This window comes from Aythya marila (assembly GCF_965140915.1).
Source record: "Aythya marila genome assembly, chromosome: 3".
Taxonomy (NCBI): Eukaryota; Metazoa; Chordata; class Aves; order Anseriformes; family Anatidae; genus Aythya; species Aythya marila.
In genome coordinates, this window is record NC_139044.1 from 53,627,877 (window position 1) to 53,654,977 (window position 27,101).

A 27,101-nucleotide genomic window follows, 5' to 3' on the forward strand; every position below is an offset into this window, starting at 1 on the left:
AGGATTTCTTTTTAGAAATATTTGCACTGGAAACAGCTAATGGGAGATAGATGAGGGAAACATGTTAATAAGTAGCACTGAGAAGCATGCAGTTACTTGGAAAAGACATTAAATGCACATATCAGTTTAGACTGCAGCATTTTCTGTCTCTTAGTAAATATTTCCCAAATGAAAAAGCCTCTAAGGGCAGGTCACAAGGGTCTGAGGCTCATTACCTGCAAGGGCACTGCCAGAGTAGCTCCAAAGGCAGTAGACTGAGTGCCAGCGGCAAGCATGGCCTGCTGCCACCTCGGGCCTTCTTCAAGCTTGCTCTGCATGTTGGGCCCAGCAGTTCCCCCTCTAACCCATCCATCCTGGGGGAGGGCTACGCTTACAGCAGGAAAAACGAGCAAAATGGGTTATTTGCTTGTTACAGTGGCACTGTGCATTGAAGCTGATTATTTCCCCTTCCTTGGTGTCTGTCTAGCTGCCATCATGCCCAGGAGCTCTCATCCTCACCAGAGGCTGAGGAGCAAGCAGGAATTTTAGTCATAAACTGACCTTGGGGATTTTCCCTGAAAATTAGCGCTGTATCTCATTTCTCCTGTGGTTAATTCTTCCAATTCCAACCCCAGTTTAACAAAACATGTAAGCACCTATATCTTTGCCCTCTCCCAAAACAATACATTAGATTAATTCCACTTAAGGGGGAAAGTCAGTGGCTTACATTATCCTGAGCAATGACTGAGGTGGCCACACAAGGAGGTTTAAGAAGAAATGTTTACATCCACTCCACATTGTGCTAAAACAAACACATTTCTCCCACCAGCAGGAACTGGAGGACACCCAAGGGTCTCATTTTTTCCTTCACAGAATATGTTATTCTCATTTTTCTTCCTACTGGCAAAGCACATGCAACAGACAACTCCTGCCTGTTTCATATTTAGTATGTATAAAACAAACAGCTCTTTAACTGATATCAGCCCGGCAATATGGTTTTCAAATTTGACTTTATGCTTCTGGACTGACTCCAGAGAAACCCAAACTAGCTAATCTTTTGGACCATTATGCGAGGCCCAGCAAAAAGTGACACAAAGCTGCCAGCAGTCACTGACTGTCACAGAAGAAGAAAAAAACTGTTGGCTACACATTTCCAAGGGATCTGGACCCACATTGTGTAGGTAAGAGGATAGACAAGGGTTACTATTTTAAACTAAAACAGCAGCAGCGTAGGCAGCAGAATTGGGGAAAATTATATTTTGACAGTGGCTCTTGACTGCTTATGTCATGCATCTTACAGCTCAAGCACTGTGCATAGCTATATATAACTATGCTGAGTGACTGCCCTTGTTTCATACTCCACCACCACACAAATGTAGCAGTAGAAACAAATGGGCATGGAGCACTTGTGTGGGTTGTTTTCTCCGTGGAGCTACTGCCATGCTGCTGACAGGGTGTTTGACAAGAACACGGACCTACGCATTCAGCTTAGCCTTGCTCCTTTCTTCATTCTCTAAACCTAGTCTTTTTAGACTGCTCTTTCTACATTTTAGTTCAAGACTTTCTTAAGAGCCCCTGTCCTTTATAAAACCTTATTGCCCACAAGACAGCAAAAGTATGTTTATGTGATGACCCAAATCTTAGGAACAGGTGCTCCACATGCACAGAAGTGCAAAGGAAAATTCAGACTAAAGAGAAGAAAGAAGTCATGTTCTTCTCAGTTGTACAGCAGGACAAAATCAGTTTACTCCAAATGATCCAGTACTTCCTTCCATTTGGGCATAAGCCTTTTCAAGTCGTGCTCTGACTTACGTCATGATGGTGCACAAGGACTTACGGTGGTAGCTGGGAGGGTGCGATATACTTGGCGAACTGCATAAATCACAAGCACAGGGAGCAAAGCCAGCACCCACCCCCTTGCATGACATCAATCCTGTGCTTGCAGAGACAGCTCTGCATACAAGTTTTTCTGCCCAGATCACGCATAAGAAACTCAGAAAATCAATGAATATTGAAAAACTCCTGAGAAAGTAAATCCTACAGAAAAAGTTTAAGCTGGATTTAGCATCAAGGTCTGAGTTACAGTCTGATGAGAAGTTTAACTTGGTCTATTGAGGATGTGAGTGCATGTACAGAGCAGTTCATGAAGACTATCTGCTGTCAACCTGTGATAACAAAGGAAGTAAGATTTAGACGAATTATTTTCATAAAATGAAAATTCTTTGCCCTTTCCATTGATAAAGCTAATCAACTTCACCATCTGTTTCCTGGTTTGGAAAGTTTTAGTTTTTTTTTTTCCTTCTTTCAGCTCAATGTACACCCAGATTACGTAGAATGTTTTTAATTATTTATCTACAAGCCATTAGTATTCTTTTTTTATATTTTATTTCCTCTTGCACATCAGTATCTAGAATAATATTTTCTTGCAGTGTTTATGTACGAAACACCCAGGATATTGGCTTGCAAGTATTCTGCAGGCTAAAATAGAAGCCCACACAATATTTCTGAGGTATACATTCCTGAAACATCACTATACACATATGCAAAAATACCAATTAGTCATTTTCATTTCTGTGTCCGTTGTGATCTTTTCCAACAAGTCACGTCATCTGGCCACCAAGCTATTGCACTCAGACTAGAGTACTGTGGGGTACTGTACCATGGCAGGATATCTGCATAATCATGTTGTGCTCATTAGGAAAGTCAACCTAGGCACAGCTTTTTTTTTTTTTTTTTTTTTTTTTTTTTTTTTTAATATAACAGATGCATGTACCTTCAATACCAAGAGACAAGCCAAGTTTCTGCACAATAACAGTTCCTAACTTGTTGCCTACATTTTTCTGAGATTAAGCCAGCAATTATTCTTAGCTCTGTGCCTTTTATTTTTCCCCTCCAAAATTACAGTGCACCCTCTATATTCACTATACAGAGTAAGAAGTGATCACTATCTTTCAAGCTAGTTCTCTTGGACAAAGACAGTGTAACCATCTTTTGGATTCGAGAGTTTTCAGATATTTTGCCTCACTTTTAAGTTAACATGATACAAAGATGTAGAGCAGAATAGGTGGGTAGAAAAAGTTATTCTAATAATTAATAGGAACCACTACTATGAAGAAGAAAAATAATCACACTCAGGAACATTATGACAGTCGCTGCCATGGGTCTTTGCTGCTTTTTTAAACTGTTCTCTCAACCAACAGCAGCACTTCTATATGGTAATGGTAAATGATTGGTGCTATGCTGTTACATGAACATCAGCTTCTCATTATTTCAAGTTGTGAACAGAAATGGAAAAGATTGGGTATTTTAATCTTTATTCTTGGCTATGGAAGACAGGTCACATAGGAAAGTAAACCATCTGAAGTAGAGTGCTCTTCATAGAATACTAAAACTTGCTTTCTATTAGTTCCTTGCATTTTATTTTGTCTTCCTACACTGATGTTTGTATTTTCCCTCTCATTTGGTAGTAAGGGGCTTCGATGTCTCTTTGAAACAAAACACAAGACTTTATTAGCTGACACTATGCATCTGAAGCAGCTGATTCAATCACTTGAATTATCATCCAGTAGCAACAGCACACATTCTCTTCACAACACCGACTGTCTTTGTATTAGAGCCTGATTCCACCATCTACTCCTTCACTTCTCTTGGAAAAAACGTTTCTGGTATTATGATAATTTTGTAACAAAAAAAAAAATAAAAGGAAATTAGAGCTACATGCTTCCTTCTTGCGTAAAGAAATTATTTGGACACTATTTGTACATACCTGACTAAGAAAAATCCTGGCTCAGCAATCTCCTCTCAGAGACACATACAACCACCCCAGATAGTAAGAGATTCCACAAGGTGGAGGAGAAAAGTTTTGGTGTGCCTTACATAGGCAGAGCAGCTGCCAGAAAGCCCTTCAAGAGATTAAGTGCGGTTCCTTGTGCTAGAGAACCTGCTATCAACTGCTGGATACCCTTGACGATTGGCAAAAGGTCACATTCAGTACTTTAACTCAGCATGGTTATGACACTGGAGCACAGAGAGGACACTGTTTAGGTTTTTCTTTTCTGTTTGCTGCCATCTTTTAAGCTTGTATTTAAGGAAACAAGACATTTTGAGAAGTGTCACTCTAAATGTTTTACAAATTCCTCTTTCCTCATAGCTGAATTGATTGAAATCTACCTGTTAAATTAGGGCAAGCTCCTTTCACTGCTCTTAAATCAATCTGCAAGAGAACCTAACTGAACAAAGGAATCAAATGTCTGAGTTTTCGCTGTCTTAAAAACATAATGGCGGGACCCAAAGAAATCAAGTAGAACTATGGTTTCCTCCACATCAACATGCACAAACACGTATACCAAAGTGTATCATTCCCCAGTCATTTTTAAACCATGGAGAACGCAACATTAAAGATGAACAAAAAGCCCGTTTTAGAGCTTCATTTAGATAACATGCCTAAGTCACAGTTTCTGAACTGAACAAGCATCACATATTTCAAACAGTTCAGCCAATTTGGGGATAGACTATATTACAACACAGTGCCTACAACATGGCAGTTTAAGCCTTCTTTTCAGAGGCAGGACCAAACTGGTCTAGGATTCAACTGCACTGCAGGTGTGTTTGCCCATGTCACTACTACAGATGCCATGTCTGGGGAGCGGAGAAGACTTGCACGAGACAGGCATACTATAATCTGCTAGGATTAAAAAGTTCCATAACAGCCCCCACTTAAATCACCAATGAATAACAAGCAAATTTAATTAAGTGAACTGAATTTAACACTATGTCTCTACAAGGGCTGTAGCACATTTCAAGAACCTGTTGCAGCAGAAAGATTACATCTTCACAGCGAGAATTATGGTATGTTTTTAACACTCATGTTATCACATACAATTCCTGCCCCAGTTCAAAGTGCAAACTACTGTTTAAACCCCCGCTTTCCCCACAAACTATTAAATACAAGTTTGTTTTTCCTTTTCTTCAGTAAGGCCAAAGGTGTAAAGGCTGTTGGCAACACATTATTCAAGAAAATAGTCTTAAAATTAGTGGGGAATATAAAAGACTTTTTTGTTTTCATTTGACTAATTTGTGCCCAGTACCACAGACATGAAGGTACAAACTCCATCAGTTTAAGAGTGAAAAATATGTACAACTATATTTAACATTTAAATTACTTTAAACACAACTGTTTGCATACTAACAATCTTATGTACATTCAGTTTTAAACAATACCTCTTTAATATCTTCTTTTGTTAAACAAGTTTTATTTTCCTCCCAAAATACCCAATGCTATTCTAAAATTCTGGAGGGGGAAAAAATCGAGCTATATATAAAATAGCAAGATGTCTTACAATTGTAATGTATCATAGCACGGATTTTTCATAAAAACAACACATCATTCAAAAACTGAACCACTGTAAAGTTCTCATAAGTCCTACAGGACTGTCTTTAAAAGATTACTTTGGTTAACAGCAAATCAATCCTAAACAATTAAGGAAAAAATATGTATACTTTTATCATCTCTACAGATGCATTTCCTTGACATGTTGTAGCAATCCATACTTCTTTATGGATGAGCACTGCAGCTGTTCAATGCATTTTATTTGTACTGTGATTTCAATAAAATAGACTATGAACCAGGTTGAATTGATTTATGATTATATTAGTCCACCTTCCTAAAATCTCTGGATAAAAGATCTCTCTTCCTAAGACCTCTGGACATCAGAGAAAGAATGGAAATGCTACCTCACCCTCACAAGGCTGACCTCATGCAGTACTTGCAACAGCACCACTAACAGTTGCATCAAAATGCTGTTTCCCTGCTTGCCTTTCCTGGTCAGGAGGGTAGCATAACTTTTGCGGATCCCTACGTATCCTGACACACAGCCAGTCGCACCAGCCTCTGAGCATTTGGACAAATGAAGTGCCACTGGAATTTACTGTAATGCAAAGATTTCTTCTGAGTAGTTATATAGATTTCAGGTCATGTGTGGTTTCTATATCACTTAAAGTTTACTCATTTTGATGGGAATAAATGCTCTCAGCTTTTGGCCATTAAGAGGAACTTGATCTTTATCTTTCTTCCCTCCTTGCACTACAAAACTCTCTGACGCATCAAAAAATCACAAACAAAAAGGCAAGAATATAAGATTCTCCAGGAAGAGAACACTGCATTAGTCACTATGCGTCAGTTAAGCTGAAAAGCAGAGAAGTCTGACCGATGAACAAAGGCACTTGGTAACCATCCCGTGAACCACAGTCAATGAGTCAACAATTTAAGTCTCGTGATCCAACTGACCAGCAGCGAGGGCTCTGCAGAGGAAGATTTTGTGGATGATGTAACAGAAGATTTTTTAGCGCCTTCCTCTTGAAAAGGAATTGTTGCACTGTTGTGGAGGTCTGTATTCATAAAACACCTGCTGCCTCGAATATAATCCGTTCCCCTCACTAACTGTCTCTCAGACATTGGCCTTGAAAAGGGGTGTTGTGTGGAAGGGCTTTCTTCAATGATCGGGGGTATCCTTTCATTACTGAAGTACCTGCAGAGGACATCTTCACCTGTAGGAGTGGAAGGAGGAAAATCAATTACTTCAATTTTTTTTTTTCCTCTTATGCCCCTCAGGACTGCTAACAGCACTTCCCAGATTCTGGTTACCTTTCATAACACACCTAGACAGTAGCAGCTGTCAGTAAGTTTATGGCTTTTTGGTGTCTTTTTTTTTAAGCAGCAAAGGAACAATAAATTAAATTCACACACACAGAGGATACTGTTTGACAGTTACATTTCAAATTCTCACACATACAAACCAAAACAGCCAATGTAGACCATCTTCATGCAAATCATTACCATGTGTCATACCTAACACATATCCTTGTGATGTTTCATTCAAGCTGCTGTAGACCGGAGTTGAAACCATATTTATACACATGTAACTCATGACTAACTTGAAAGCCACAAACACTACTCTGGACAAAAGAAAATAATTTTACAGATAAAAATGTAAGTATTTCCCTGTGTTTGATCATTGATTCATGATGCTTGCTCTTCTGTTATTCTTCCCTAGAAAACTGAACGTGGCTGCTGCTAGAAACATCCTACCATGCTAGATGGACATTTATTCTGACCCAGTGTAGATTACATACAAGCCTGGAGGACTTAGATTCATGCTAAGGGTTAAAAACAAACAAGCAAAAAAACAAACAAAATTAAAATCTACCACCTGGTGATCATTCCGTAAGACTTGTTACTTACACTGTTTCTAATATCCCTCCAGGTTGATGCTTGTTGTTATCAACTTCTACTTTCGTGATAGAAAAATAGAATTCAGCTTCTACTTTTCCTGGAACTACACATTAGCTTTCATAACTGATTTCAAGAACAAACTAAATAGTCACCTTCTCTCATTTCCCACTCTAGCAGGACTTGTAGCTTTTCAGATACAAAGGGGGTGTATGTTAAAGAGAAGGGCAGTGCAGGAAGGAAAAAAAGCCACCCAACCTGACAGCTAACGTCATCAGCCTTTGTCTCTCCCATTCTGTGACAACTTCAGAATATGTTGTTTTCTAACAGCAACTGCAGAAAAAAAAAAAAACAACTCCTAAAGTGGCCTACATTTTATTTCTGAGAACAAATTTGCTTCTGTAACAGCCTCCACAGTAAGCTACACAAAGACTGATCAAAAAAGCAGTTTCAAAATCTTTATTAAATGCAGAAGACAGGGAAAGGTATATAAAAGTAAAATGGCAAATGTGCTGTAAGGAGACAGGTCTGCCGCAGTCAGTTCAGACTACTTTTAAACGCTCACACGAATTCAAAGACAGAGCAAAAGTTTGAGCCCCAGCACTGAGTAGGCTCACGAATTCATAACTATCATCTGGCATTTCTGTTAAAACCAACCATCATCTTGGATTAGTTCAGCAGTATGCAAACATTTCATTCCTAATACAGGCACTTTCATTCAGTTCACCCTAATAAAATCCTGGAGAAAAAGAGAAGAGAAAGAGGGACAAGATTTAAAATCTTGCCTTTTCTCCCTGGTGCTCGTGGCCTTGAGAAAGGTTCTGCAGCTCCTATCCAGCTTCCATCAGCAGGCATTGACAAGGGACGAGGTTTTCCTAAAGGAAATAGAGCAAAGGTTATGCAGAATTACATTAAGTTTAAGAGACCCATGTTTAAATGGATTCTTTTCACAGTTAAACCAAGGGAGAGGTACTGCAATAAGCAGCTAAAAATGCAGAAAAAAAATATTTTAAGATACTACTACCAGTAAAATACAAGACAGCATTCTGCTGAGAGTGAACAGCTACATTCTTGCTTGTTTACAGTGGCAGAGGACTCAATGACCACAAGCTATAACCAATACATGCATGGAAATGGACAGTAATGGCATCAATGCCGAGCTGAATGACATCCATTAAAAAAATAATAGCATTTAAGTTAAATTATTTCAGATGTGGAATTTCATTCACATTCACAGTTCCTACAGACTGCCCTTAATGCCTACCAAATCTAACAAGCATTTTCCTAACACAAGCTACTCCAAAACAACCGAAGTGCATGAACTCACCATAGGACTGTGTCTTTTCCCTCATCTTGGTTGGCAGTATATTTGCTTCCATGGGATACCCAGGCAACTGATCAGAATCAGCAATAGTAAATCTTCGCCTTCGACTTTCCTGATCCAGAAAAGAATTGGGAGACTCGGCGCCCTTGGACCCAAGTAGTGGCTGACTGAGTTTGTTGCCTCCTCCATAGACAAAACTCCCCTTTTCATCTCTGAAAGGACAGTTCACTTCAATTAGCAGCATAAAGGAATTTCATGCTATAGACATGAGCAAGTTTGAAAGATATTTCTAGCCCACAGTCATGCTCCTGACAACTGGCATTGTGCTGCAAACATTCTGAAGAGAAAAAAAAAACAAGTCAGGTGATGGAAGACTTCATTAAACATATTCATCAAGGAGAAAAGAAAGTTACCCCCCTTCACACTAATTCACTTTTAATGAGCCTGTAATTTAACAGAAGTTTAGAGGTTCCTTTAGGTACCAGCCCTACAAAAGCTTTTGAGAAATTAGACCTTTCTGCCCTAAGGGTATCAAAGCTCCCAACTCACTGCCTGTTCAGCACACAGTTTTGGCAGAGGAATGCACTCATAGGTTTCCCAACTCTGTGCAGTATGATTTCCTATTGCTTGCTTGTTATGGACCATGCTTTTCAGTCATTTCAAGAGGCCAATAACTGGCACTGGATATTCATCACCTTCTCCCCATCCAGAAGTAAGACGCCCTTGAGAGTTTCACTAATAAATTCACAGCACAGATAAATACAATTTTGAGCAATTTCTGCAGCAACTGCTTTCCTAGAGCTATCCTTCATTTGCAAGTAACATCCATTTTCAGAACCAATCATTGTTAGTATTTTTAGAAGAAAAGCCACCCTTTAAATTATGATTTGTAACTTTTTTTTAAATCCCCTTTCCTGTACATGCTACAGTCATTGCTTGAAGCAACCAGCCAAGTCAGGCATAAGAATACACAACTGAGACTCTAAGTATGGACATACCCCAATATTTACATTTTTTTCCAGCTAGCCATCAAGAACAATGCTAGAACTCAGTAAATGGTAAGGAGCTATTTATGGAGATTTGAAGACTGGAGATGGAACGGAAGTGTTACATCACAACTACACGTAAGCAAAGAGCTCTCCTACAACACCACCATGTGGAGAATTCATCCTGGGGCAGACAAACAGCCAGTGCTCTCCCTGCCTCTCCTCAGTGCCAGCAGTAAGTACTAGACCAGAAAAGGTCCATATCAGGAAGCAAGAACAGGATGATGAGGAGCAGAGGGCAAGTGATCACACACAAATGCATCACGGTTTCAAGAGAAGCACAAGACACAAAGAAACAAAATTAAATAGCCAAACAAAATAGGAGAAATGTCCTTTTCCTGCTTGCTGGCTGCCACTGCTTTCCACATTTGCTTTATTTAAGGGTATTTAAGCATTTCCTGTGAGCCACTACCTTTCCCTGCATCCTCCAGGACAAGTTTCCCAGCTCATATTGCTGTATCCTTCCCTGTCAAAAGGGATTCAAATCTGAAGGCATTTGAACTTATAGTTTTGTGACTCCTTAGAAAAGACATACACATGCAAACCAAGTACATGAACCTAATTCACCAATGTACTTGAATTTAAATGATTTAAGAGACCAAAACAATTAAATTGCTGTTAAATCTATATACATTTTAGATTTCAGCTTAGAGACTTGTTGTTGTGTGGGGTTTTTGTTTGTTTTGTTTTAGTTAGGAACTAAGCATGCATAAATGTGAAAAACAGGGAAAGAGCAAGCCAAGATGGGCCCACTTCAGTAGAGACCCTGACATAGACAGCCTCCACCTGCTCCATACTGCCCTAAAGACCACAGTTAATACAACCTCTGACTCTGTATAAGGCCTTAAATGACAGGAGGCCAGCATTCCTCCCATAGGAGACCTGTAGCAAAAGGTCAGCCAAGTTTCTGGGCTGTATCTACGTGTACGTTAAAGTGTCAGGGCAGGTCAGGAAGCATTCACTGCCTGGAAACCCTTTCATCCACTGCTTTCTCAGGTCAGCTGGCAGGGTTCTGGCATTAGTCAACAAGGACTTGAGAACAAACAAGAGCTAGCCATACCATAACCTCCCCCCTTTGTACACATAGGTCTGCATTTTTATAGTTTACACTGCAGGAAATAAGAAGTGAGGTTGAGTGAACTGACTCTCCCTTCCCTTCAGTGGGAAAATTCCTGCATTACATAATTTGCAAGTTCGACAGTTTAGAACAAGTTCTTTTCAATCCTATCTCAACAGTTACTAAACTTGCTAAAAACAGGTGGAAAAAGTTACAGACAAAAATAACTTCTTCCTATGTGCAGTTGGATTTAAACAAAAGCAAATACATAACCCCACAACTAAACAAGGGATGGCATCCATTCATGTTTGGGGAAAAACTGTGATCTATACAGCACACAACAAACTTCCAACAATAAAAATCTATTACAATACTGGTAGTTTATGCATTTAAGCATACGCTTAAGTAATCTTACACATTTACAAAACTAGAAGAAAGTCTGATATCTGCTATTTCCCCAAGATAATTTACACTGAGCTCTAAGTGCAAACCAGCTCAGAAACAAACATAATAAAGTAGTTTTTGTTCAGTATGTTCAGTGAATGCCTATTTGCATACCGAGGAGAATACGGAACAGCTGGTGGAGGTGGTATGTACAAATCCAAAATGGCTGGCTTCTCTTTTTTCAGTGAGGTATCCGTGGTGCTTTCTGGTGACTGGGTTGAAGTTAACGGGGGACTGGTCTGAAATGTTAGATAACTGTCAAACATCTGAGCATTTATCATTCACAAAAATATAAGTCAATAATCAATAGTACCATTTCATACTTGTATGCTTAATAAACATGTAAAAAAATGTCTTAGCATTTACAATTTTCTTTGCTCCCAGTTTTGGCTTGCTCTGCAGTCTTTCTACAGAAATCCTACCACATTGCTTAAACAGTTCTAATAATGCTTTCCAGTTCTATATTTTTTTGTGCAAATTCCATATATAGAAAATATAACAGACAAAACCCCTTATTTTTAGATCCATTAAAATAATGTGATTTGTTAAATATACACATGATCTGCAGCATTTACGAAGTCAGCACTCGCTAACTTTATTCCATACAATCCAATGCCTAGTGCATGGACTGCCAATGTCCATGCACCAGGCACTGTAATGTCATGCAGGGAAGTTCACCAAATATTACATCAAGTAATATAACTATGGTGAAGGAAACAAAGGAAAAATATATTTGGTATAGCTCATGAGAGCAAGTTTGCCATTTGGTCTTTGTGACTCACTTCCATGTCCCCAGTGTCTTGTCAGGCTCCTGTCTATCTCAAGCAGAGCAAAGGCTCTGTGTGTGGGGGAGGCAGGCTCTGATTAAATGACAGACACTATGCCACAGGCATTAGCGAAAGGAAAAGGGGGAGAGAGGGAGGCGCAGCAGGGAGAAAGCATACATCCTGTACCCAGTCTGAAAAAATCTGCCTGCCTTGAGATATCCACTGACATTTCACAGGTTGATAACTTATCCTCACAGTTGTGGGGAGATCTATGTCAGAACAGAAGTAAGAATGAGAATTCTCTCAGGTTTTGTTTGAATCTAAACTGATCATCTGAAATAATTATTTCCTTCTGTAAGTATTTAGCCCTACACTTCCTTTTACAACACACCATTCCTCAAAATGGTTAATTAAAGAATTACTAACATCACTTTCTCTGTCTGCTTAATACCCAACCTGTGAATTGCCCAACAAACAAATCTTATTTAAACAAGTAGTTTAAACAACTTGTTGAAAATAAAAAAATCTTTCCCCACCCTTCACCAGGCTAAAAAGAGGAGGAATATACTGAATAATCAAAGTTATTTCAAGAAAAAGAAAAAAAAATAACTCTGCTAAATAGAGAAGCCTTCATTACTCCATGCTGATGAATTCCACACATATCAGCAGTTTCGCCTCAGATAAGTTCTTCCAGAAGCATGCTGATTAAAAAGCTCAACACACCGAGTCCTTTTGTGAATTGAGAGCGCATTATCTGGGTAAGAACATTTTCCCTTTTATCTAGGAACCAGAAGAGGACAGCCATTTCACATAAACTTCCTCAACCTACACTCAAACATGAGTAACTGGGAGTACTTCTGGTATTTCTCTTTCAAGTTAAAACAAAACAAAACAAAACAAAAAAAACACAACAGCAACAAGACATTCGCAGCCAGACACCAGATCTATCTGAAGCCTATTCACCTGTACTAAAGGTGGTTTCCAACGCAGGTTCTTCAGTGGAGCGGGGGTGAAATGGAAAGAGCCAGTTGGACGTTTCTTGAGAAGGAGCCTAACTCCAGCAGGGTTCTCTCGCAACTTTGCCACCAGATTTTTTAGTTGCCATCCAACCTTGAAGAGAATAATGACATCTTTTATTTGGTATCGCTTTTCTGAAAGTGAACAAACAACCCCCCTGCTAAGTCAGACCATCTATTTTTCCATGAACTTCAAGAGAGAAAAGAGATCCATAAAAGCCATAATGAAGAAAAAATTGCAATGCGCCTTTTTTTGGAAGGGTTTTGCTGTATTTTATGTTGAAGAGATCCACTTCGGCAATAAATTAAACACTGAGATATCAATCACTGCTCTTTATACCTCAGCTCTGGTCCTAGATGGATGCAAGGATGTGCAACAAATTGAGTAACACAGGTATTCACAGTGAACTCCTTTAGTGATGTTTCTTTCTAACACTGAAAGGACTTAATTACCTGTATTAACTGTAATCATTTTATCTAATAATTTTATCTAATTTCCCAGATGTAAATGATTTGAGATTTTTTTTTTTAAAAAGTTTATCTGCATCCCAGTAGATTGTTATAAAGCGTTTTAAAACAGGCCTTAACACAATATGAAAGATTTTAATAACGATGCATATGGTATTTGAACACAAAATATTGCAAGTCTTAAAAAAAAAAAATAAGGGACAAATTCTAAAGCTAAGTAAAACTTGTCTTCATAAAAAGACATTTAAAACCAAACAGAAAAACACCAGAAGAACTCACACGCAACAAGACTGCTATCCACTAATAACCTGTGCAGAGAGCACAGAAAACAAGTGTAAGGACAAGTGCGTAAGGCTGTTTGTTACTCACCACAGTCTGACGATTAACCTGGATCACTTCATCCCCAGCATGAATCTTCTGAGATCGATCAGCAGGGGACTACAGAGGAAAACAGGAGGCACATGCTTCAGCAGCCTTTCTTTCCTTGCATAACAATCCCCACCAGGCTAAGTTGCATACGCAACAGAGAGCAGCACTGAAAACTTCCATACACTTAGATCACACATTACAACCATCGATGACTTGAGAAATCGAAATTCACTCATCTTATGGCTTATTTCTGATACTGGGGGAGCTAGAGGGAAAGGAAGAAGGCATAGCCTTCAGTTGTGGGACTCTCTCCACTGTCCTTTTGTCTCCAGGTTGTACTACAGTTCCAGACAATAGTGGGAGAGGACTGAAGAGATTATGTCTGTCCTAACACAGGTGCCATCTAAAACAGAGCTTTGAAATGTATATTTACTTTAAAACGAAAGAAAAATAACCAAACAACAAAAAAGTAAGATTTTGAATACACAGGCCAGAGGCCTAGAAAACCTCCAACTCACAGAATAGGCCTGTCCTGCTTTTGTTTGCTCTTTCCTAATGTGAATATGAGTTACCAACTTCAATGTGAAATTTCCTGCCTGCATCATCGAGGTCAACAAATAAAATATATGCCTGTATACATGTGCTTACATAGATATTTGAAAAACATATTAAAATACCTTTTGCTTGGGACAAAAACCAAGTTCTGGGTACCCATTAGCAAGGAACAGCTAAGTGTGCCAATATTTATTTAGATTTATCTAGGGCTGGTGCCATGCACCACCTATTGCTGCAGTTATTAAAACCGGTCTCGTTACCATAACGTACCAACTCTGATCAGCTTTGACAACACCCAGAGCACACAGGTGTACCAGCCTGGTGCACTGCAGGGCTTCTGTAGCCTGGTCCCAGAAATACCTCTCCTCCCATTTCCCCCCTCCAGGCGTAACCAGCTGGCAGCAGGCCGGCTCTTCACAGCAACTCCAGAATTTAGCATTTGGACTCCCTCTCCTCATTACCACACCTTCAGAGCTCAAGTGCATTTTTTTTATTAGAAGGAACTGTAGGAATAAACTAGGCAACAAGGGAAGACAACATAGGGGAATTTATGGGAGGCTCCAGTTATCATGAGTAACCCCATTTCTTCATTGTCTTCTCGCTTCCTCTGAAAGGAAATGCCTCAGTGGAAAGGCCATGTATACACGATTCAACTGAGCCCATGAAAACTTCTGGGCCACAGTTATGTTGTGGAAAACAAAGCTCATTTCAAGCTGTCCTTTGGGCAATCAGTGGCCTGGCTGGGTGAGGGTGGGGGACTCGCACAGAGGACTTCTATAATAAGTGCCAGCAAGCATAGTCATTGCTGCCATCACATTGTGAGACTGGAGGAAAGAGCAAAGTTTAGACTGAGGCCAAAATGACATGGAAAGTCACAAGTAAGGTGGCATGACTCAGGAATCCTCTTGGGAGACATTATCAAATGTGTGGACTTTCCCAAACATTTTAATGTACAGTACTGATGACTTTGGGGTGCAATGCCACTGCATTCCAATAAAATGGCTTTTGGGGATAGCTACTAAAATATCTTTCCAAACCTCTCAAGAAAATTGAGCTAAGACACAGCCTAACCTAAACGATCCCCTGTCACCAGAAAGGCATCAGTTGTGTGCAGCTCTCTCAGTTGTTTCTCAAGTTATGTTGTTCCAAAGGAAAGAGCGCCCCCAAGGAACATTTAGTGTTCATATAGCAGAAGTCTAGGTCAGCACTCAAAGCCATACAAATACAACAGCTTTATATATAGCTAGTAAAAGGAGTAATACAGCCCCAGTCACAGCCTCTAGAACGTGATCTAGATGTATAGGCAGCTTGGCAGAAGACACTATTACAGTCTTTTATACCTACCAGATGTTGAAATTGCTGTCAAAGTAGGCTTGGTCTATATTTCACATCCTTTGCAGAGTTATGCCAGGACAATAGCATTGTGAACTGGCAGCTATGAAAGCTTTCAGTTTTCACTCTGAACTGCAAGCACAGATTTCCACCCACTCCTCCCAGGCCCCTGGACTTGGCAGGGGTACAACTAGAACCACTGGTTCTTTGCTATTCACAAAAAAAGGGCATAATTTCAAAGGCCAAGTTCCTCAGCTCCCTTTTTTGTTTTTCTCCAGTTTCTGCCCTTGTAGGGAGGCACTGATGACAATACCACAGCATCAGCCACCAGCTACAGTTGCTGACCAAAGGTTCACTGTGCTGACTTCCTGAAGGCCTTTATTAAAGTTTCAGCTACAGAGAATTTAGTGCAAGAATAAAACAACCAACCATCTGCAGTAAGAAACACAGTTGTCTATCATGCTTGACCATATCCTTCCAGCAGACTGCTCTTGAAATCTTACTTTTTTGTAGTCTTTTTATTCTGCAAAGTAATTAAATCAATGAGCTGTCCAATGACTAAATTGTTCATTGTTGAATTTAGGACAGAACCTCCAAAGTTTTCTCATTAAGAGAGATTTCCTTTGCAAGCATTGAGCAAACACATAACTCCAAGACTTTGTTAAGTAAAATTCCAAAAGCTCTAAGTTACTTAAATAAGCTGTTGTTATATTCTAATGCCAAGCATTTGAAGTACCTCACCTACTTGCAGGAACTGGTTTAATTAGGCTAACAGTGAAATATGAGGACAAAAACATTTACAAGTGCTGGATAAACAAATGATGCATCACAAGGTATTTAAAGCAGTAATATCATGAAAGTTACAGGTAAAACAGGAAAAAGCAGTAGAAAAAGAAGTCAGACTAAATCAAAGCTACATTCAGATAGGCTGAGTTAATCTACATTTACTTCACTTACATTTTCTGTAGTGCCAGTAATTACATGTAACCCATCATAAGTTGATTTGATGTACATTCCCTAAATATAAGTAAAAAATAAAAAACATGTTCAAAGGTAAAATAACACTAACATATTTGATTAAGTAAGTGTTGGCAACAGACTCAAAACATTATTAATGACACTTAAAGATTCACACATTTTCCCTTGAAAACTGAAATCCAGTATCACTAATACCACAACATTCTCAACCTCTTCACAGATGACTTTTACTGTAATTATAGTATTTTTAATTACTTAGAAAAACTAACACATGGAACGTAATTCAGAAATACTGTTTGGATGGTAACACCAAATGCTGCCAGTTTTGCCTTTTTTTTTTTTTTCTCCAGTTTTTGGCCTTGAACTAAACTTTATTTCTTTACTGCTCTGTTTACACTAGAGAACTGCAAGCTTGACTAAATGGCCACTAGCTCTCTCCATACAAAGCACACTTACACAGGTGGGCTACAAATATCGTACATCTGTTCTTTTACAATTTCTCTTGGCAAGTCAATATACAAACTACCTTGTAAACACAATGCTGACATAAGCAATAAAAGCCCTGGCAAAACTAAGTATTTCTGACTGTTTGTTAATGCTGAGTGTAAATACAAGGATAAACACAGGTGAAATTGGTGTTGACCATATGGAAAAAGTATAGTTCACCTACAGGCTATTAACTAATAATTACATAGATTTCCACACAGAAGGCGACCAGTACACAGGTTTCACCACTTATAAACAAAACCACATCTCTTTACTATTCCTGCTTACACCTGTTGTTAGAAGTACTCACATTGAGCTCTACAGAACTGGAATGTTATTCAGGGGTCATATGCAGCTTATCTACCTGAAGTTACCATGCTTGCTTAAAAGTGCAGGAAAGCATACAAAGATGCCCTGTCCTCTCCAGCTAATTTCCTTCCCTGCTTGCCTGTTAGTACTCGGTTCTGTGAACCTGCCTCCTCGTTGCTGGCTTAGTGCAAGCTTCAGTGTAGCTTAAGCAATAAGAGAGTTCCTCATAGTTTCACAAATTCATGACTGATTCAGTCAAATCCAGCGGCCTAGGTAAAAATATGTATCACAGTCAGACTGGGAAACTTCCTTTAGGTGTTCATCTCTTTTGTCTTTTCATGGAGGCTTACAAATGCACGTAGGAATTTAAATTCCCTCCAACTCACTCTGACATGAGTATTTCCCAGCCAGAAAATCCAACAAGATTTCAAATTCAGTTTTCATAACCAGTACTAAGCTAAGTGGAATTCGCTTAATGAACTAGATTTGGTAATGTTACACAGCCACTCAACATTTAAAAGGATTTCCCTTATTCCTGTTAACAGCAAATCTCCAAAGTTTTCATATTGTTCAGTCTAAGAACACATAAAATGTCTCTTTCAAAAACACAAACACCATTTCTCATCACCTTCTCCCTTGCTAACCCTCCCTTTCCCCAAAAAAACAGCTGATTAAAATAACCTGCAAAAGCAAAAATGACCAAGTATGCATCAATTCCCCAGTATTCTCACTAAGACACTAATCTGCAACACACTGCCATCAACAGTTTGGGACCTATTAACTTGCATACCCATCTCTGGCATCCAATCCAACACATGGCCTGACAATCTGCAGAGTTCCCTCCCTTGCCTCTTTCTGTTCCCTATAGGATAGCATTAATGGTTTTGAAGTATATTGCTATACATACGCATGAGGTGGCTCATGCCAACTAATAATTAAACACTAATAATAATTGAACACAAATAATAATTAAACACTAGGGACATCATGAAACTCCAATATTGGTTCTTACCAGGCCTTCCCCAGGTTTAATGTTGGTTAAATGAACCTCCTCCAGACACGCACACTGGCTCATCAATGGATCTGTAGTTGATCGGATGGCTTTATCGCAAATTCCATTTAAAGCCTTGGACTATGAAGAGAACATACAAAAAAAAAAAAAAAAAAAAAAACAGTTAAATTCTTTCCTGGCTGCTGCTTCTTTCAGTTTTTGTTTCCTTTGGAATGGAAATTAGTTCTAAAACTTGGTCCACTAATAAAGCATAGTCAAGAATTACCAAAACAGACTGAGATTAATTCACACAGATCTAACCTGCAGCATGTTTATCTCCCTAGATTAACCTAGTACAGATGATCTGCTTTCATTAGTGCCACCTCACTAACAGATGTCAGTACGCCCTCTGTTTAAAAAAAATATAAACACATAAAATGCTGAAAAATTGAGTTGGTGTTCATTCATTTTTAACAAAAGTTAACCTATTAAAATAATGAGACACTTTCATGATTCCTTGTGTGAACAATCAACAATTTTTCATATTGTTCTTTATTTCTGCTATAAAAATAAAATCGGCCACGGCAATGTGGCTGTTTAAAAGAAAAAAAGCACAGGCCACTGTCTAATCTATGCAAGGCTTTACAGTAGAAGGTAGGACATCTAGTATTTCAGCATTACTTCTCTCCACCATGCCTCTGAGCTGACCTCTTCTGGAATGCTTATGCAGGCAAGGTTCATATTTCCTTTTGACCAAAACATAATTGATTTGAAGCCAACATTATAACTAAAGGCAAACTCTGACCTTGTGCATGTCAGAAAGGCAGAATGCCTTTGTCTTTTACGACTTAAGTAACAGAATGGCTAATTAATCATTAAAAATATCATAGAAAATGTGTGCCCTCCCTACACACTCACAAATTTCTCTAATGCCCCCCATTGTGTTTTCAGTCATGTTGTTAGTTGAAGCAATGCTGAAACTCTAAGAAGGTTACAGAAGCTTAAAGGAGAGAAGGGAGGATTAGTACATAGCACAGTGGTTATTTGTACACTGTTTGGGAACCAGCAAGGTGAGCCACCTTTCACAGGGGGGTTTGAATCCTTCAGTCAAAGCAGACATAAGAAATAAGGGTGGAAGGAGCTACCTTGTAAGAAGACAGTTCTTTGGAATTACAACGGTCTCTGGAAACAATAGTTCCAACATTTTTTTGTTTTGTTTTACATCGGATTTATAGAACAGCAATAAAATAAATCAAAACAATGCTCAAGTGTGAATACGAGGAACTGGTCAAACAAGGGAATTCCAAACAACAATACCCACTCCAGAGTGGGTGTGCATAAACGGGAAAAGAAAGAAGCAAAAAACTCCCTTTTACGTGGTCTCATTATTTACAGACAAAATTATTTTTAGTTATTGTGCTACTAAATTCCTAAGCATCCATGAGCTAGCGGAAGGCCTTATCAAAGAGCACAGCCTGGTTCATGTCAAAAGCAGGAAGCGATGATTAACTGTTAGAAAATATAAAAAGCATTCCATTACGTTCCTCATGTGGTCACAAGACTGCTTCAAATCATTTTGAAAAATCCAATCTTTCAAGCTCAAGTACATTTAGACAAAACCTCAGTTCTGTTGCAGAGAAGTTCTTTTACACAAAGAAGCTTAATAAGGCATAGTATCTATTTATTAAGACACTAAGTGTCTCATGATGCACATCACAGGCATAATTGGTTTATTTAGCCTATTCTACTACCCCTTCCCTCTTGAATTTGTGGTCTAAATTCTCTTGAAGAATAGCTATGCAATGAAACTTTAAAGAATACTTGACTTAGTGCTATTACACGTACTATCAATCTAGTCACAAATTTCATTGATTTCCTCTACAGTAAACAGTATTATTAAAATGGCCCATAATGTTTCATCTGCATGACGTGCTGGGCTTGGAAAGCTGTTGTCAGTACAACTGGTGCAGAAACCACCAAAATAAACATGACAGCAAGCAGCTGAGTTTCAGTAGACATGTGTACTTACTACAGTCTGAACTTTATCTTCCATGTCAGCTACAGTGCAGTCCTGAAAACAAAACAAGAACAAAAACAATGTTAACCAATAAATATGTAAACACATCTACAAAAACTCTGCAGAACTGCCACCTTAACCTTGAACTGAAATAGAGTTATTCATGCTGCAGGGATTAATCAGATTAATTTCATCCAGTAGGGCTCAAATGTACTGTTAAACAACTATTTTCTGGCCCTGGTAAAAAGCAATAATAAACCTTTAAAACTAAGAACACGGGATTCAATTACAGCAGCAGACTCTTCCAAAAAGGCAGAACCCTTAACAATAAAACTAGCTTCTCAGAAGGCACACAAACTTGCCTTCACACTGCTGAACACTGATTCATGCATTCCCCTGTTCTAGCCATCATTTATAAAACAGATTGTTACAAATGGCATGAAAAGCAATTTTTAAAAACATGCTACTGATTACATTCATGAGGACCACAGGACTGCATACAAAGCATTATTTACACAGCCTAGGTACAAGTCTTTGAACTGAAACAAGTTCATGTAACAGACTACAGAAGTCTTCATTGTTTTCTGCAAGAACAGCTGAACTAGAGAATGGTATTAGACTCTCAGATTAAAAAGTTAAATCAGCAAGTAAATAAGGAAACGATTTAAAACAATCTTAAATTCTCAGATATTCTGTTACTCACATCTCACTGTGCATAGCTAGCACGTAATGCCCAAAAGATACATTAAGAAGCTGTGAAATGAAGCCATTCCATATTTTTGTTCATCTTCAATACTTTCATTCCTTCCTAGCTCTTTTCTCTGTTTTTTAAGATACAAAAGTCCAAAAAAGCATACAATCTGCCAAATATGGAGGTACCAAAAATATATAAAATAGCCCAGCTATGTTCTCTTATGTTTTCATAGTACCTCTTAACACCCTATTCACTGTTCTCATGATCACTGAGGACTGAAGTCACTTTTTTTTTTTACAACCTGTCACCAAAAGCTTCAAGATCTTTCCTGAACGCTACTACCAAATACAGACTCTATCACTGTGCATCAGCATCATTTTTGTGTTACATACATCTGCACTCCTATATGCTATTACTCTATAAACTCTAATAAATCCCTATACTCTATTTCATAATAACAAAAGCTTTTGACATCTAAGAAACTCACCTAAAATTTCATCTTACTCTCTTTTCTCCAAATGGCAGTGAACTTTTTTCAGATCATATTAGCACATCTTCAGTGTTCCAGTACAAAATAGGATAGATTCTTCACCTACTCTTTTTTTTTTGTTTTTATTTTTTTTCTTATACATACAGATTCCACTCTTTATTATAGCTCCTATTAAATTGGCAGAGAGGTACTCTGACATTAAAAGGCTTGGGCTGTATTTGCCAACTTCCATTCTACTGCCATCAAAGGCTGATTTAACTGACAGATTAGACACCATTTTTAGTAGTTTAATTAATACAGCTCAGCAATCTCATATCTCAGTTCCTGTAGCACTCTTGGGTGAACACCATCTGCTGCTAGAAATGCTTACTGTTCTACTTTGCAGTCTGCAGATCTGTATCTGTAAATCACTAACTTGCTGCAACTGCACACACAGTGCCCAAACAAGAAGGACATTGAGCAGTAAGCCAAACTCGTGTGCTTTTGAAGGTATAATATCCAGATGTTCTTCTTTTACAGTGATCCAGCTGATATAATTGGGTGTCATCACAGCTTGATACCTCACAGGACTTTGGCAGCATACTCCCCAAAATGAAGAGGGAATCACCAGTTTTACAGGACATCGTTCTGCAGAGTTCTAACATGCAGCCACAACTACAAGCAAATTTTGCAGAAGCTAAAGTTTGCATGTAATGCTTCACAGTCAAAGCAGTGGCATACTGTCAGAACAGTTTAGAAGACAGGCAATATTATTCAGAGAATCAAATGATGTAATTTACCAAGACTCCCACAGTTGCTAAGCATCCTTTTAGCTATTACCAATGTAAGTGCTCACCACACAGGTGATAAATAGAAAGTTTTGAAACAAAACACTGCCATCTCACACTATTGTCAGCAGAAGCCTGACTAGAGGAATTGGCATCATAAAGGTAGCAGTTCCTTCTGTTACACGCAGCATTTCCCATCTGATGGCTAAAATACCATGTATGGGACAACAAGACCCAAGAAGACTTCGTGTGTGAGCATATTAGCACACATGTATAAGTATACTTTAAGTTTTTCACGCCGATAACTCTTTTCAACACGTTTTGTGGAACTTGATAATCTTCAAATGCAGAGCAACTATTTTAAAAACTAACCCTACTACCATTAAAGCTGAAGAAAACATGAGTAGCCTTTAAATAGTAACCACTTACAAAGCCAACAATAGCAAAATTGAAATTAACATAACAAACCACCTCAGAAAAATGGACAACAAACTGACCGTCTTGGACTTCTTCAAGCTTTGAAGAAAGATCAGAGTTCCACACCTGCCTTCCAATTAGCACTCAGCACACAGCAAACACATTACTTCCCCAAACACTCACTTTCCTTCCCTTCTGAAAAACAAAGAGGAAAAGAAATCAACTGACCTTCTGAACAGTAGTAGTGAGATCCAAGCATAACTGAATGATTCTGTTCTTCATTGATGAAAAGTCAGCAATACCGGTAAATGGGGTCCTGTAACAAGAGAAAATTCTTCTTAGACTGAAGGGACAAGTCTTCTGCTTCACTACCATATCACTGGAACAGCATATAAGGATCAGAGCTGTAACTCTGACATCCACACAAGTGCAAGGACAGTTTTATGATATAAATATTCCTGCTTCCATATTCCCACTTCATCCACACACCAAAATAGGGTATGTCTAACCCTGTGGCAAGCAATTTTGGACAGCAAAACCTGTAGAAAACTTTTCAGTCAGTTTTCCAAACTACAGTTCTCTCAGATGTGTGCTCGAGTCAGATCACACTGACTCTGCTGTAGAAACCACAGCCTTTGGTTTGCCAGTACATAGTTTTCTACCTTCCAGTCTTTGATTACTGAACTCAGACCTGAGAGAACAATGAAGTGAAGGAGTCAAGAGAAAGTTCTATTAAATACATTATTTTCATTCAGTAAAAAACACTGCACAAAGTTTATCTTGTGTAACGACTTCCTTCTAAAGAAAAGAAAAATGAACACACAAGTTCAGTAAGGCTCAATTTTCTAAGAGACTTATTATGAGTAAGCCAGATTTAGAGCCTACAGAGACTCACCTCAGACACTCCAGACAACTTAAAGGGTTTGAAAGCTACCCCACCTTGTTTGGAAGTGGGAAAGCCAGCTGTCTTGCTGATGGAGAGTTGCAGAAGAAATTTAGGGCAAGGTGCAAGCACCAAGGTGAAAGGAGAGGAGTAGGTGAGAGGCACAAGCTGTTCAACATCACTGCAGTGATATTCAAGAATAAAAGCTCTCCTTGCTGACAGCCTTCACACAGCTCTCCTTCTAGCCTGTCTTCTCAGGAAAGCTGGCAAGCGTCACGGGACTTTATGTCCATCTATTATCCTGTCCAGCACTGTGGCCAGAACACTATCATTTCTGTTGCCTGCTTGCTTCCGCTGCAGCTGTCACAAAACAACTCTACCTCTTGCCAGGAAAATGAAAGAAAAAAAAAATAGCAGTCTCTCCTCTGCTTCTCTCTCAGTTTTTCAAATCACAGATCTAAGGCCAAAATTTCAGCAGAACATTAGATTTTTATTATTACTATATTATTTTTTTTAAAAGGGGACCTGACAATGACAATTGATGTAGATGGTGAGGAGAGGAGGAAGTCACGTATACGTGAAAAGCTGTGACTGAAAACAAGTCATTTCCCCTGAACAGGAAAACTCATTACTTTTACAAATACTAGTTTGGATGCAATGTTACTGGTTTCATTGGTTTTGACAGAAATGGAAACACAAGAGTAGATGTCCTACGTAATTAAATTTGTCCACCAGAGATCTTCTGGAAAATCAAAAAAAAAAAAAAAAAAAAAAAGGTGAAAAGGTGGCTGAGATCAAGAAGATCTTTACCACAAGCATCTAGAACTTACTGCTATAATGAATTATTTCTCCTTGCAGGGTAAATGAAAATATAAGACTTTTATTCTTACCTGTCCAACCACGCAAGCAAGGCTTTAGCAGCACCAATAAGCTCTACCACGGAAGTAAGGAATTCATTGGGGGGTTTTCGTGAGGTATTCCCATCATAAGTTGAACTTTTCCTACGGCTGCAGATGTAGTTTTGCAGATTATTGGATGACGCTCGCAGCTTGAGAACCAAGTTCTTCATATTGTCTGTTTCAAGGCCATAGTTCTGCAAGAAATATTATGAAGTCCAGTAAATCTCCCTATCAAGATCCTCCTATTTATTATACCTCATGTAGGAGGATCTTGATAGGGAGATTTATTGGACTTAGACCTTTCAATATGTCTGAGTTTGGAATTTATTATACCTCACATTCCAAACTCAGACATATTGAAAGGTCTAAGGGTTTACCCTGTAAGTGGGGTGGGAGGAGCAAAAAGGCAAGTTGAAATGTTTAAAAGTGATCTCATCAAGCATAATGTAGTTTGCTCAAACATGTAGTTTGAGTAACGGAGCTGCGTTGTTTTTGTTAAGAGGGAGAAAAAACATTTTCCTTTTTTAAAAAAAAAAAAAAAATGTGATACATAAACAGTGAAGGAACATTTCATTCACAACTAGGGATAGTGTAAGCTGGCATGAGATAAAAACATCTACAGGAAGCAAATGTAACTTCACAGTTAAAAGATGAAATAAATATTTCAATCATAAGTTTTCAGTAATGATGCTTCTTGATTATAACAGTGCAATTATTTACAAGTTTGAGGACTGTATTAACACTATGCTTAGTAATTGAATCCACATCATATTTTTCATTCAACACCATTCAGAAATTTTGAAACGTAACAAATCTGCAAGTCCTGCCTATAACTTCAACTTTACAGATTCAAATACAACCACACCACACTCTGTAAGATTCAAATACAACTGTTTGAAGCAAAACATTGATTGTCTCATTCCAAACATGTCAGAAATACTATACTATGTATCTATTCCAAAGGCAATTCACTCAATTTTATAACAAAGATCTTTTTCTTCTTGCTGTCAGTGTGCAGATGCATGAGTAACAAGATGCATGAGTAACTGGTTACCTTTTTGCTTTTGAGTTATCCTACAAAGGTGGGCATCCTCTGTGGGTATCTTCTGAAAGTTATGCCCCGCACAATGCTCAGGTCTTTTAGACTAGATTCCTTCTTCCTTTCCCTCAGAAAAACTAAAGAAACTAAAGCAAACCTTAATTTCATTCAACTCCAACTTCTAGGAGTTCCCAACTTCTCCATTTAGGATTACATCACCACCCAGCCTGGTGGGAAGCTCAGAATGCCTCAGTCCAACCTCCTGCTCACAAGAGGCTCAGCTGTGAGCTCAGACCAGGTTGCTATGGGCTTCATCCATATAGGCTTAAAAATTTCCAAGATCTGAGACTGCACAGACCTCCTGGGCAACCTGATCCATGGCCTGATTCTCCTCAGAGTGAGAAACTGTTTCCTTAAACCAGCTTCAATCTCATTTCAACTTTTTAAATATTAGATTAGGAAAGCTGAAAGAGATTAAACAATCTTTGCTCAAAAATAGGCGAGTGGAAGGAGAAGTTTCAGCTACACAGCTGCCTTTAAAACACCTATCACCTCCTATGGATAATATCCCAATGAAAGCAATTTACACATTCCTCTCCTTCCCGTGAGGCCTCTTGGCAAGGAAGCATTGTGAAAGTACAGCCAGGAGTAGGGGTCGAGAGGATATATCCAACAAAACAAAAAAAGACAACAACAACAAAAATGTTGTTGAAACAGCAAAGGATGTCCTTAAATTTTCCAGGATCACAGAGAGGGAAAGATTCAGATTAATAAACAATGTTAAAGTACTTGCATACTGTCATTTGTAAACTTTTAACGAAATATACAAGACCATCTATTACATGCATTTCTTGCAACCAGTTTCCCCAACAGTCTTTGATAAGCACATCACACCCAAGACGTCCAGCCACTGCACTAAACTTTCCTACATCTCCCAGAGACCCTACCTATGGAGGGCACCTGAGAGACGTGAACCACCAATTCATGCTCTAGGAAAAGTCATGACTAAAAATTGTGACTATACAGAACAACAGAGCATTAAAGCTCATCAGTACAGGGAACTGAATTCTCCAACTTCGGATCAGCCTGAGGAATTAACTTCTTAAGAACAAAGGGTCATCACAACCCAAACCACCTTTGCTCCAAAGGCTTGATGCTGTCCAGACCTGTTTTCTCTAATGCACGGAAAACATTTTGCTCCTTCACCAGATATAACTTTGCCATAGTATACATTTTTCTTTTCACTGAAAGAGTGGGAAAACAAACAGTATTAACAGAATTTGTGTACTCTGGCTGCAATTCTATCCCAGTTTACACTATCTTGACCACCCCACACATAATCACCTATTTCTGCTCCTTTGCTTGCAGTGCCACTCTAGCTTGTCAAATCTGTTGGAGTGTTGGTCTGAGGAACCAAACCATTTAAAAAATAATCCCTTTTTTATTGTATGGTGTTCTCAGCTGGTTTAGTTCCCTGAGGTAACTCACCTCAGGGTCATTTGAGTGCAAGCACAAAGGATCACTAACCAGAGTGTGGAGGTGGGGA

General features: G+C 38.7%; 1 protein-coding gene across 3 annotated transcripts in view; it reads right to left on the reverse strand.

Moving 5' to 3' along the window:
* Positions 1–1,885: 1,885 nt before the first annotated feature.
* CNKSR3 (CNKSR family member 3) overlaps positions 1,886–27,101 on the reverse strand; it is a 60,825-nt gene continuing 35,609 nt past the window's right edge. Inside the window, exons 3-14 of one of the 3 annotated variants that reach the window (XM_082756788.1) lie at positions 24,508–24,710; positions 22,963–23,050; positions 20,379–20,420; positions 18,371–18,490; positions 16,543–16,602; positions 13,699–13,767; positions 12,809–12,955; positions 11,193–11,317; positions 8,535–8,743; positions 7,993–8,082; positions 7,466–7,540; positions 6,389–6,525 (exon numbers count right to left, since the gene is read on the reverse strand). In XM_082756788.1, coding sequence (XP_082612914.1) covers positions 7,482–7,540; positions 7,993–8,082; positions 8,535–8,743; positions 11,193–11,317; positions 12,809–12,955; positions 13,699–13,767; positions 16,543–16,602; positions 18,371–18,490; positions 20,379–20,420; positions 22,963–23,050; positions 24,508–24,710 — 1,212 coding nt within the window. In that variant the 3' untranslated portion in view covers positions 6,389–6,525; positions 7,466–7,481. Of the gene's footprint in view, positions 6,526–7,465; positions 7,541–7,992; positions 8,083–8,534; positions 8,744–11,192; positions 11,318–12,808; positions 12,956–13,698; positions 13,768–16,542; positions 16,603–18,370; positions 18,491–20,378; positions 20,421–22,962; positions 23,051–24,507; positions 24,711–27,101 lie in introns of all 3 variants that reach the window. The other 2 variants (XM_082756789.1, XM_082756787.1) reach the window with 2 other exon arrangements.